This window comes from Phoenix dactylifera, chromosome 3 (genome assembly GCF_009389715.1).
Source record: "Phoenix dactylifera cultivar Barhee BC4 chromosome 3, palm_55x_up_171113_PBpolish2nd_filt_p, whole genome shotgun sequence".
Lineage (NCBI taxonomy): Eukaryota > Viridiplantae > Streptophyta > Magnoliopsida > Arecales > Arecaceae > Phoenix > Phoenix dactylifera.
Window position 1 is genome coordinate 9,817,938 of NC_052394.1, and position 13,317 is coordinate 9,831,254.

The window sequence follows — 13,317 nt, forward strand, 5'->3', positions numbered from 1 at the left end:
CCATGTTATGCAAAAATAACATGATAGATGCTCAATACATTGCATGAACAATTCCACAGATTGAAAAATTTACATTGGCACATGCTTATACCTGCCATTCAAAGCTGGTGTTACAGAGTAGTTACAATGAGGCTTCGGAACTTAATGGGAGACGCATGCAACCAAGATGAATCTAGTAAAAGGTCCAACGTAATTGTTGGCCTTTCACATTGTAAATCCATACTAAAAAACATGTATTGTAATAAATTTGTCTGTGACTGTATGCAATGTATCACTCAAGTTCCTAGTAGCATCCCTCAGTGGTACAGCTGGTCATACACAAAGCACCATCTGTATTACTTACAACAAAACCATTTATTTATTAACCGAGTTAGGAGTTGCCTGAGGAAGGAGCTTCTGGTTTCTCCACGCCATCCTCCACCTTGAGATTTTTTGGTTCTTCAATTCGCTCAGGTGCATCTTGAATCTGCCAGGTAGACCGAGACTCTTATTTCCAATGAAAAAAGGGCAAAAAAAAGACCCACGTAAAACTCACCCAATCCATGAATAGATACATGATAATAACTCATAGTTCATGCTATACTTCAGTTGGACTGAAGGAGTTGGAAGTGGCAAAGTTACCCCTCCATCATACATCTAATACTGACCAAGATGATTTAGGCAGCAAAATAACTGGTATAATTCTACACTTTGAAGCAGCAATCAGCTCATTTTATAAATGAAATGATTAGAAATTACAAATTTCACCAAAAGAAACTGTAAGGCGAACTTTTTAAGTCATCAAATGACCTAGTTACCCCACTTTTCCATACTGATGCGTTTGTGACAATACAAACTTCGTATCAAGGCTGTTTTATGGCAAGCGAGAGATTTTTACTGAAACAGTGTAATGATATGAAACGGGATGAAGTAGCCTAAGAGGACAAGTAATTACAGGATGGCATGACTCACATACAACAAAACACACATCAATCAACTCATATGTACATGAATAATCAAAAATTACAAATTTCACAAAAGATAGTTTCAAAGGGTAATTATTTTAAGATATCAAACCACCTAGTTCGCTGACTATATTTTTTACTGATGCATCTGTGACAAGACACATTTACATGAGGCTCACTTCTGGCAAGTGATAAATTTCACTGAAATAATGTAATGATATAAATCAGGATAATTGAAACCCAAGGGAACAGGTCATTTCAGTATGGGACCAGCAAATGATTGTATAACGTATTTCAGTATGAGACTAACAAGTGATTATATAACAAGTGATTATACAATGTATTTCTGTGTGCAAACTAACAGCCTAAAAGCTGATCGTATCACAGTTGACATCAAATTTCAAAAAACCAAGTCTGTATGTTCTCAAACCTTTAGCTGTAATTTCAAATGGCTCCATAAAGCAAAGCGTCATGGAGAAATTAAAGTTTGAACAGCTCAAAAGAAAGGGCACAATGCTTACCACTAAGTTTTTGAGGTTCAGTGTGACATCATCTTGTTGCATTTGAAGAGTGGTCCTCAGTTCCGTGAATTCCTGAAGTCAACAGTATTAAAAAAATAAGTCTGTACACACTCATCCACACACTAAAAAAGAAAAAGGGAAGAAAGACAAAGGATTCAATCAACTTACCGATCTCAGCCGCTCAAGTTCAGTGTTCAGCACCTTTTTGAGCTCTGAAAGCTCCTGCATGCATTATCACAACTAAAATCAGATGAAAACATAACTAACCAAATCAGCACTGACTAAAATTGACAAAAAAGTGGGTACACTGGCTGACAGAATAGACAATGCTAAATAGAAATTACAAACAGTGACTGCTCTCACAGAGATCACAAGCAAACAAGACACCTGCAATGACAATATAATGACCTATATAAAGTATTTCCAATAATTCTGACACGACATATATCAGGAAAATAATCCTGTAGATAAGCTCTGAAAGCTTTGGATGCTGTGAACATCCATCATATAAAAGACTAAGCAATGAACCATCAATCCAATGCATACTAGTTAAAAAAACTTTATGTTAGCAACATGCAGTACATGTGCAAAAGAATTACAGGCACACCAGCTATCACAAAATGGAACAATGTTAACTCACTGGACCAACTTGGAAATTAATACTACCTACAAGAAGATTTAAATGCCCCTATCTTTTGCATTGCCAACTGAAATGATATATAGGAATATTTTAGCCCTTGAGGCATAAATGCATGACCATTTTGGCACAATCATGCTACCAATTGTTACATCAGTGACAAGGACCAAAATGCCCCCCATGCATCTCATCACATGAAGTGCAAAACAGGGGGATATTTGAGTCTTTTCCCCAATCGATCTAGTGGGAGTGATACAACCCTATCTGATAAGGTTAAGGTTGACAGGATTTGAGGCCAAATCCAGTCAGGTAAAATTTGAAGATGGAGGTTCTAACATGAGATACAAACCACCAAACATGATCTTTTGTTGCTAAACTATCTACAAGCCATAGATCATTTATTTTGGAGACCCTTGTCTATGCACTAGTCAACCCAAATGCAAAGTTTAAATATCATGGTGCAAATTTTGATTTGATTTACGAGTTAGAACCATCCAAAATAGTCAAAGTCCAGTCGATGCCTAGATCAAGTTCAAAAAGTTTGAATTCTTATTTTACATATTTTTGTGATGCACTCGGGATACTAGCTCTTTTTGTACAGTCCATCTTGGGACAACTTGATGCATAGTAAAAGAGTCCCTACAAATTAATTTTTGGTTCATGGGGCAGTTTAGAGTTAGAAGATCACATTTGATAGCTTACACCACCTTCATACTAGAATCCCTACATCTGAATTTGACCTGAAATCTAGTTGGCCTTGCCGTAGCCTGCCACATATTCTACATGCACATACATAAATACATACACACACAAGTATGTATGTATGTATCTTAAAAATGGAGTAGCTTTTCAGTAGATCAGGGCAACATTGGCACTTTGGCTCTAAAATAAATTCAATCCCCCTTAGCAGCATAAAGATTCAAAAATTACTAAATTAATATGGCCCTAGACAAATAACTCTGTAAAATCTAGGTTCGCACTTGTTTAAGGGTAAAGAGGCATGTGTCTAGGTGGCTGGGCCCCGATAAGCAACAAACTTTTAGGTACCAACCTTGCTGTGTAAGGGCACTTTGCTCGGCCTTATGTTAGTTCAGCATTTGCTAGATGAGTAGAGTTACACCTTCTTGAGGCACCCATTAAGGAACAGCACCACCTGCCCTGTCCCCTCAGACTGAGGCTTAAGAAGGAAAAGAGGGGGAAAAAAATCAAAGGATTCAGAAAGAGAATAAGAGAGGAGATGAGTTGACTGCTCAGTGGTGTGGAGGAAGGTTGGGAGAAGAAAAAGCAATGAGAAAGGCATGCAAAGCTGTCCCCACATCTTCTCTCTCATCAAGCAAAGAATGGTGAGATGTGGAAACCTATCTCGTTTTCTAATCCTTTTTTTTTAAAAAAAAAACTCATGGTTTCATTATGTGCAAGGTGCAGGCAACCAAAATAAGAGATGGGAGATCAAAACCATGGGACAAACTACTAGGGCTTGTCCATGGTATATCACACTGAATTTGGAATGACATTTTGTTATTCCTATGTGGATAAGAGAAAAGCCCACAAAGTGTCGTATCTAGGCAACAATGCCTAGGAATGTACCTTCCACATCAAGCCCTTCTTTGCATAAATGGGCCAAGACCAATACTAGGACAACAAACAAGTCTCTCTAAGAACTCTTAAGAAACAAGGTTAGTCCACCTGAAATTTATACCTACCAGAGGTGCATCATGCAGGCACGTGACCCTTTGCGCATCTGCAATTACTTAGGAAGTAACCATGTTTTCTAAATAGAGGTTGGTTCCTGTTATATTAATATTCTTTAGGCCAATTACTCATAAAAAAGGCACAAACAACAACATTGCAAATTTCCTTTGTCTATCTCCATGAACTTTTGTTCACGACAATTCCAACCTTGCTATCTACCGGCAAGTCAAAACAATCATGAATATAATTATCTGCATTTGTAACACATTCATCAAACCACTTGCCATCGCTAACATGAATAATGAATCACAACACACAAGTAACTTACATTCTCACATGTTATATGTGTGTTCTCCAAATATTTTCCTATGTAAACTCATATGGCCCACAAAGTATTATAGATGAGAAATATATGTTGATTGTAAGAATTCTTCTCTTACTGCATTGGTCATTACCATACTTATGAAGAATATTCAACAATGAGTGTAGAGTTGAAGCCTTGCAAACCACTACTTTGAAAAGCAGTTATGCAGCAGCATATGGGTCCATATGTGCATGCAGCCCCATGACAACCGTGCATTGGGTCTTGCCACTTTTGCATGCAGATCGAACACATGGCAGGTGTCAAGGTTTATGCTACACTCGAAGAAATTTAGGGAGCTTTTCCCCTTCATTTTGCTCTCCATTCAGCTGATAACAAAGAGAGGGAGATGGCATGGCCTTGTAGGAGGGTTTCAACTTTCAAGCAAGATTTCAAGCTCAGATTTAACTGCTTGTGGACAATAAATCATGAACTATCCTTCTTATCTTTCTCTCTTAAAAAATGAAAAAATCTGAAGACAAATTCATTGTATGCATCAGGAAAATATCATCTATCATCAGTGATTTATAAAGTAAGAAGTAAAAAAACAACCTGAATTAGGATATTTTTCACACAAATTAAACCTAATATATTTTTTCCGGAAATAACAGTAATAAAATTTAGAATTAAAAACGCTTTTTTTTTTGAAGCACAGAACAATATTTTTTGAATCTTCTTGACTAATAGCAAGAAAAAACTCACATCCTTGTATATCTTAACTTGTGTGTCCAACTTTGACCTCCAGTTTTGCATGTCCTGCATCAATGCATACCCTATTAGCAGAACAGCTCTCCTGTTACCCAAACCATAAGAGAGAGAGAGGCAGGAAGGGAGGGAGGGAGAGAAACCAACTTGTTTCAGTCCTTGAAGTCTGAGCAACAACTCCGACTGCGATTCATTCAATTCCTGGCCAGAGACCACATCAAATTAATAACCGACGGAAAGAAGCGCAATTGTTTCATTACATCCATATAAAACACCAACAGAAAGACACAAATTATTCAAAACGCACTGAAATTGTGTTTCCATCTCACCGTGATCCGATCCCCTAGCGGTTGAAACTGGACCTTCATCAGAGACCACAAGCAACAGATCCAAAGACCTAATTAGCTACCATAGAACATTTCATACCAGACCAAAATCCAAACAGAGATGAAAGATAGATCTGAAAGAACTCCAACTCCGGAATCATTCCAACAAATGGAATTCTTCCATGTGGATCAAAGCTAAGAGATTCTTGAAGCTTACAGGGGGCGACAGTCGAGGAGCCACGGCCGGCGGAGAATAAGCCGGATCCGGATCCGCATCCGCCATTAGGGCTCGTCTTCTAGGGTTATTTCTCTTGTTTCTCCTCTCTTTACTTACCGTGTGGAGCCTTGATCTTTCTTGCGAGCGATGAGGGACGGTGAGGAGACAAAAGAGTGGAAGGGGGCAAGTCCAGAATTGGAACCAAGCGGTTCGTTTTTTCAGTGTTTAATGTTTACTGGAAAAGCCCAATGGGCCAAATCAAACAACTATTAGGGCTAATAAGGCCTTGGCTCTATAAATCAGGCCTACGTCTGACCAAGTGGTTTTATTTATAGACAAATTATTCTAACAGTAAAAATGAGTTTTTTTTTCTTTGGGCAAAAGGGAGAGAAAATCTCTACATCCAAATGAAGGAAATGCTCCTATGCTAATTGAGTTGCCTTCCATGTTGCTCATCATTCGAAAGGGAGAACCTTGAGTCTGTTCCTCTCTCTCTTTGTCAACTTCTCCTTTCCGATCTTATTGGCTGTACTCATGCATGATCAGTATGAGTCACAGTTGTACTAAAAAAAAAAAAGGGCTCCCTACATATGCAATGATGAATTGAGCTAGAACAAGAGGAAAATCCTCGTGCCAGACTTGTAGACCTCGATCAAAGCTCGCACTCATGGGTACATTTTCAAATAGGTGACATTTGGGATATATGGATTGCACTTCAACTCTCATATATTTATGATAAGTCTAATTTAGACGATATGGCTTGATAGGAAACAAGCAATGAGCAATCTTAGGACATGTGCATTTATGTTTATCACTCTATTTGATTGGATCACCGGGAGCCCGGGGAGCTACGTTTCCGCTTCCATGCTATCATATGATGCCAACCAACCTGTTGATTGGTTAGTCATGAAATGTCTAAGAGCACAGTCGGATCTATGTTGAACTGCAGCTTTTCCTTCACCAATTCTTTCACTTTGGATATAATACCTTCTATTCTTCCTTTCCTAGAGATTTAAAGGGAGGTTTGACCTCCCAAAGTATCAAAACAAATAAAAAGTTGGCCAACAAATAAGCACATGAATTAGTTTTATAGGCAAAAGGGGACAATAAGGTGTTTAAATTAGTATTGGGTCTGATTGAATTAGGCCTGACTTGGCAATATAAGACTTGGGCCAGGCTGAGTTTCATAGCATCACTACAGGCTGAAAGTGTTGCAAAACCGAGACTAGGCCATGGTTTTAAACAGGCAGCTTGGCTGGCCTTAGAGGTGTAAATGAGCTGAGCGAGCTACTCAAGCTTGGCTTGGATATAGGTTTGACTCGACTCAACTATTATCAAGCTCGACTGGAGGAATACTCGACTCAAAAGCTCGGAAGCTTAATCAATTATATATTTTTTAACAATATTATATTATATTTATAATATATATTATTAATTTAATATTTTTTATAATATAATTTTTTATTTTAATTATATTTTTTTTAATTATGATCAAGGTTCGAATTAGAGCTTGAGTTTGGCTCTTTTGATATTCAAATCGAGCTGAGTTGATCTTGAGTAATGCTTTTTTTTTTGATTAAATTGAGTTCGAGTTTGGATATTAAGGTTCGATCGATCTTGAGTTGAGTTTCGAGCCTGAGTATTTTGAATTGAGTCGAGCTCAAGCCTCTAGTTAGTCCACTTAGCTCGGCTCATTTGCACCTTCAATTGCTATGTTGGCATGTTTGCTTGATGATATTATAGTGGATAACTAGTAGTTCACAAGGCACAAGGCCAACACAGGCAATATTTTAAGGCACGAACACTTTAGTGCAAGCATAGAGTTCTTGCTCATATAAAATAGAGATGAAAGCCTAACTCTGTCTTAGAGACATCGAACTATAAAAATTGGAAAAGATGTCGATGAGAAGTACTTTGAGTTTAAATAGAAACCCTAGCATATTAATCCAATGCACTACATGGCAAACAGAAACAAGCAAAATCACTTTAACATACAATTCGGCCGGCCTACCTACCTACCTAACCTTTAAACATTTAAGCTTCTTGGGTCACAGGTTAATTCCATCTTATTATTAACCTTAATAGCATGATGATAAGCTCTCTCGCACTTTAACTTCCGAAAGAAGCAACCTTTAGTTCATGCTTTAAGGTAGGCGTCGAAAAGCATACAAGAATAAAAAGATCCACACAGATTGATGAGTAGGGACATATAGGGGAATGATTCGTTGTTTGCCCACAAAGAGATTAAATTATATAAATCAGGAATAAGTTTTCATCATTAGCAACTAATGATGAGGCCGGAGGTTATATTTACGGTGGAATCTCCAAGTGAGTTGAGCATCTTGTGAAAGGGGAAGAGCCCTAGTTTTGGAAGGAACAAGTACCCCTTCTTTACAATGTGGGGAAATTATAAAATGGTTAAGTGGCAATGCAAATAAAATAGAGAGTGGATGCCCTTTTCATCAAGAAGTGTCTGCCCTACTTTCCCCTTCGTTATCTCTCAAAGCCTTGTCTCCTTTGGCGGGCTCCACTGGTTGGTAGAAAAGGCCTAATGAGGGCTAGCTAGTGCCCTTATGCCAACTAAACAAGATCAAAGTAATCCAAGATAATTATTGAGAAATGGGAATGGAGAAGGCCAATGTTTGTTAAGTACTTCAAATATATTATGGTGCCTTGAGAAGAATAAAGCCCTCAATAAAATCTAGGTACAATACCTTGAATGCATTTCTTGTTTCTTGTTTCTTCACATTGATTAAAGCCTAACCTGGCCCTACATATATTCATGCCAATTCTATGCCAAAACTCTAGGCATGACCCTTAATTAAGTTGTGCATTAATCTTGTTCTAAAACCTCATCTTATTAGGAGAGTTGTGACCATTGTGGCAATACCCAGTTCTTATTTTTCTGAGAAATATGACGGGCTCCTCCACCATAGGGTTCTAACCTCTGAACCCTGTGAAACTCTTTTTAGAGAGGCGTGCCTTCCAACTAAATTCTAGCAAGTTCACAATGCTTGATTCATGTTGCATTCTGGTCTCGTCGCTGAATCTAGTTGCACTTTCTGCCACGCTACATTTATTCTATAATTCAAACACCCTTTAGGTCAGTGAAGCTCTGTTTTGGATGTCCCCCGAGGAAGAAATGAAATATTGGATGCAGCCTCATTGCACTTGATCAATTTGCTCATGAATTTTGCTTTAATACCTATGCAAGATTCTAGCTTTGAAACAGTTAATGACTAAAGATTTAATAAAGTTTCGTTATGAGTTAAATTATGGATAGCAATTTACTCTGTTCCATTAGTATCCAAACTAATCCGACCTAAATGGGATGGATTTTATTCGACCTGCAATGGATTCAGAGCAAGTACGGACAATGGTAAAACTTGCTCCGAATCTGATTATATATATACACGAATTCTCCTTCCGAGGCAAAAAGAAGTTGATTTGTGTGTTAAAAAAAAAAAAAGGAATTTTGTAATTCTACCAGATCTAACCGTTCAACCTACTCTGTTTAACTCCACTAGCCTCATCCTACACTAGCCTGACCCATAACCCGATGTTGCCACCTCTAGAAAAGATGAGGGCTGGGTTGTCAATGATGAAAAGAGGCGACCATGGGAATCCACTTGTGTGGGAAAAAACGCAACTAGTCGTTCCAAGCTCCATGCTTGCATGAGATGATGAGATGATGCTTGTCTTCCCCTGTAGAGAGGTCCAAATGTCGTCAAGCTACTTCCCTTTGGAGAGGCAGTGGGAAGCCAATCTTTGGTGCAAAAAAGTTGGCGAGCATGGGTTCAGGCTGACAACGAAGAAAGTCGAAAATGTCCGCGGGCCAAAAGTTGGTGCATTGCATCTTATCCATTCATCAGTCACTTCACCTTCTCTTTCCATATCATTTGGACAGCTACGGCTGCATGGCAAACCCAGAACGTGACCTTTTTCTTTCGGCAAATACGTGTTCGAAAGGGAAGGCATCGTATTCTACAGAGAATGTCGCTCTTAATATCCAATTCTAATAAAGATTATTCCACGATTTAACTTAGCCGAAAAGAAGAGCAAGACAGCCAATGGTGGAAAAAAAAAATAGAGCTATAGAGAATCCACGGTATAGATTGTTTGGAGTTTAAATGTTATGCAGAATTTCAAATCATAACCGTGCTTGCATGAGCTAGAAACCAATGGAAATTTGCCACTCAATATACATGCTGTCGTATAGTAATTTGATACTTGAAAATTCCAGTCTCACTCGACTCATGTTAAATTTCTTATATTTCCATTCTCTAGATGCATATATATCGGCTAATCACCTGATACCTTCAAGAAGATTTGTATTGATGCTAACATGGCATATGGATATGTTATAAGTGGGGTTTGATAGGGCCTTCTTTCTGTGATAAGGCATTGACAACAGAGTAAAGAATCTTTGTCATATTTTCTGCATAAATATGTCCTGTTCTTTTTGAGAAAATATTCTGTTGTCCATTCTGATGATTCGCACTGATCAATAGTAAGAGATTAAGACATACATGTCACATAAAATTAGACTAGAAGGTTAGCTAGAGAGGACCCAAACTAGGATAAGGATCATTACTAGCTGGTGACATTTTCTTAGAGGGATAAGCTCATGAGAGGTAAAATTTCCATGGTTTATGATAAAGTAATTGATATTTGCATCATCTGCATATTTCTAAAGTACTTTATGTCCTGCTGATCATGCCATGATAAGGAAAAAACTTTTATCATATTAGTAGTCAAATCATGGTGGTTTGAATGGAACTGAGTTGCCAAGCCATTCTATGATGGTCCATGGTTAGGTTTAAGGTTTGGCACGTTAGGCAAGACATTTTCCTCCCGTCTAAAATGCTTTTGAGAAGGACCTTGTACTATTGGGAGGATGCCTGCCGTGTTCTTAAAACAAAAGTAAACAGAACAATGAGGAGCTACTGAAGGCAAAATTGCAAAGTTTGAGAGTCATATTTAGTTCGTTCAAATTTTAAGACTACTCTCTTCAATTAATCCTAAACATATTTCTCGAATTATATGCTAAGAAAGATCTGGAATGGCTCGAGGATTGTATCAAAGGATAGTTTATAAGCTTTTACTCTTCCTTGTGTTCTTAATTACCTGTCTGTTCATAATAGCAAATTCTCAAATTAAAACATCCTTCGCTAGTCACAAGAAAAAAAAAGGGTGGGCAGTGCATATGTGATGAAATCCAAGAAAGAAGTTTACTTTAGTGCATTAAAAGAGTTGATTTGCAAACCTTCCCTTCTAATCTTATCTTACGGATTGGAACTTGTACGCATTATCGAACTCTCTCATTCGTTTATTCTTGAATTAAAAAAATAAACAAAGAAAGCTCTCTCATTGGTTACAGGGTCTAAATCCATACTTTGTAGACTAATCTCAACAGGTACGGAGAACAACCAACTCTAATGTATTATCTTCCACTCCTCTCTTTACTTAGTGCTCATGGTTTGGAACTTAAATCCATTTAGAGGATTATTCTTAAGAAACCATCCCAAACTTAGTTAATTAAAAAAAAAAAAAAGAGAACATAGAGGAATTCTTTGATGCTCTGGGCAATCACTTTATAGAGTTGGAAATCTTGGTCTAAGGGTAGTGGGATTTGGATACCCTTCCCCATGGCACTGTCAGCGCCACCAGAAGGACAATGGATACGTGGCCACCATATCTTGCCGTCGACACTCTCTTGAGGACCTTGACCGATTAGGCCATTGCCTAGTGATGTGGATGGAAAGTAACCGTGTTTCTCTTCAAAGGTATTGTCTGCTCTGGAGGTTCGTGGATCGTAGCCTGCGGGGGTCCGCATAGGTACTACCCCTTTTTTGACAGGAGCCACCAGCCCCCCTTACGATTTTGTCCCAAAAGGGCCCTCTGAAGAGAAAGAGGGGAGCCCCCCCATTTAAGGCACAGCACTCTTCGTCATACAAGTAGTATGGGATTAAAGGGGTCTCCTCAGACCCCAACACGGCCCCCCTGACGGAGAGTGCTGTGAGTCCACCTTGCGGTTTTACAGGGTATAAGGTGGGCCCTTCTTCTAACGCCAACTGATGTGGATGGAAAGTAACCGTGTTTCTCTCTAGAGGTATTGTCCGCTCTGGAGGGTTCGTGGATCATAGCCTGTAGAGATCCGCGTAGGTACTATCCCTTTTTTGACAGGAGCCACTAGCCTCCCCTTACGGTTCTGTCACAAAAGGGCCCTCTGAAGAGAAAGAGGGGAGCCCCTCATTTAAGGCACAACACTCTTCGTCACACAAGTGGTATGGGATTAAAGGGGTCTTTCCAGACCCCAACACCTAGTATCCCTCCTGGTCCATCCATTTGTTCCCAATCAGCTACTTTAGGCCATTTTAACACTTCACCAGGGCTGGCTGATAAAGCCCCTCTTCTTTTTCTCCCCATGTTTCCATGCACTCCTAACAAGCCATGCATGTTTCCCATAGGACCTCCCTTGGAATGAATTAATGTTACATGTGGGTTGGTTAGCACCTTTTGTTTGCATGCAGTGTCTCCAGGTTTAAGACTAACATAACAGAAATACCGTGACCACTGCAGTTTATTTTCTATAGGATCACTGAATTAATGGAACAAACCATGCATGTTTCTTGTAGGGCTTTCTCAGACAGAATGTTACTCTTGGGTTGCTAAGCATCTTATTTGCATGTAATAATACAACAGAATAAATATTGGACGAGAAGCCCATAAATATTCCATTTCTACAGGATCTCACAATGCGACAACAGGACACACACATGAAACAAACAGCGGAAGAAACAAGGCAAAAGCCATGGAAAGATCAAGCTCACACCAATGATATCTGAACACTAAAGTGGAAGTCCATCGTTTAGGGAATAAATACTACATATCGATGACCCGGAAGGAGTCGCGATTCTTGACGACGATGTCATACATGTGCATGGACTTGAACTGGCTGAAATCCCTCGGGAGGGAGATGAGGTCGATGGACGAGCGCTTGTGGAACTGGAGGAGGTCGGGGTCTTCGTAGTATCGCTCCCACCCGAGGCTAGTGAGCTTGCGCTCAAGAGAGGCATAGGAGTTGATGACCTCATTTGTGGGAGTGTGAAGTAATACCTTCCGACGAACTGTAGAGGACTGCTCATTTGCAGGGTTCTCCACGAGCCTCACAACTCCATTTTTGAACACCCAGACTCCAGACATCTCTCTCTTGAGAACTGTTGGACTGCAGACAGGGAGAGGGAGAGCAAAAGAAGGTGATGGGTTGGAAATGAAGGGTTGATGGGGCGTATAAATAGACGATAAGTGGGGTAGATAGAAGAAACACATGCTTATATATTAGCCGTGGTAAAGATGTTGGCTTTGTGTGGGGTCTTAAGGATACAAAGATGCCACACGGGTGACACGTACTGCTACGATGGTGGATTGGAGAGAATCTAGCTAGGCTTCTAGAGGAATCTTTGATGAAATTTCCGTGAAGATTATAACAAGAAATTCTAGTGACTAGATTTTAACGAATGGTAACATCCAGAGATGTAGGCTTTTGGGTTTATCGATGACCAGTTTCTAACGTCAGAGAGGACACAAATTAGTGGCAGAATCCACTCAGCTCGCTGTCTTTATCTCGATGCAGGCTTAAGCATCCATGATGACGAGTACATCACGGTTGTGAACGCAGAACTTGTTTTCAGTGTCTACAATTTCTAAGTCAAGGATGCTGCACTCAGCTGTACTTTTTATCAGATTGGCAGAGAAATTGAGCAGTCTCTGATCTATGAAATCAGTTGCTCCTGGCATCAAAATTATTGTGGGATACAAGAAACGTATCACCTTCTCGTGTTACAAGGAGGACCCCCTTTTCTTTTTTTTCTAAGAAGTTGAATTTATTGTACCAATATATTATAAATACAA

At 39.2% G+C, this 13,317-nt stretch overlaps 2 protein-coding genes across 4 annotated transcripts; both read right to left on the bottom strand.

Annotated features, from left to right (window-relative positions):
- Positions 1 to 11: 11 nt before the first annotated feature.
- Positions 12 to 5,617, bottom strand: LOC103715271. 3 transcript variants are annotated; one of them, XM_008802845.3, is made up of 7 exons: positions 5,404 to 5,617; positions 5,190 to 5,216; positions 5,008 to 5,061; positions 4,858 to 4,911; positions 1,634 to 1,687; positions 1,466 to 1,537; positions 12 to 466 (listed from the first exon to the last, which is right to left on the bottom strand). In XM_008802845.3, exons 1-7 carry the CDS (start codon positions 5,467 to 5,469, stop codon positions 371 to 373), a joined length of 423 nt encoding a protein of 140 aa, XP_008801067.2. In that variant the 5' UTR covers positions 5,470 to 5,617; the 3' UTR covers positions 12 to 370. The 3 variants fall into 3 exon arrangements, with proteins under 3 accessions (XP_008801067.2, XP_008801066.2, XP_008801068.1); XM_008802844.4 differs by having other exon boundaries at positions 5,190 to 5,222; XM_008802846.3 differs by having other exon boundaries at positions 5,190 to 5,257.
- Positions 5,618 to 12,048: 6,431 nt separating this feature from the next.
- Positions 12,049 to 12,688, bottom strand: LOC103715270 (flowering-promoting factor 1-like protein 1). Its single transcript, XM_008802843.4, has one exon. The coding sequence runs from the start codon at positions 12,607 to 12,609 to the stop codon at positions 12,289 to 12,291; it is 321 nt and encodes a 106-aa protein (XP_008801065.1). The 5' UTR covers positions 12,610 to 12,688; the 3' UTR covers positions 12,049 to 12,288.
- Positions 12,689 to 13,317: the final 629 nt, after the last annotated feature.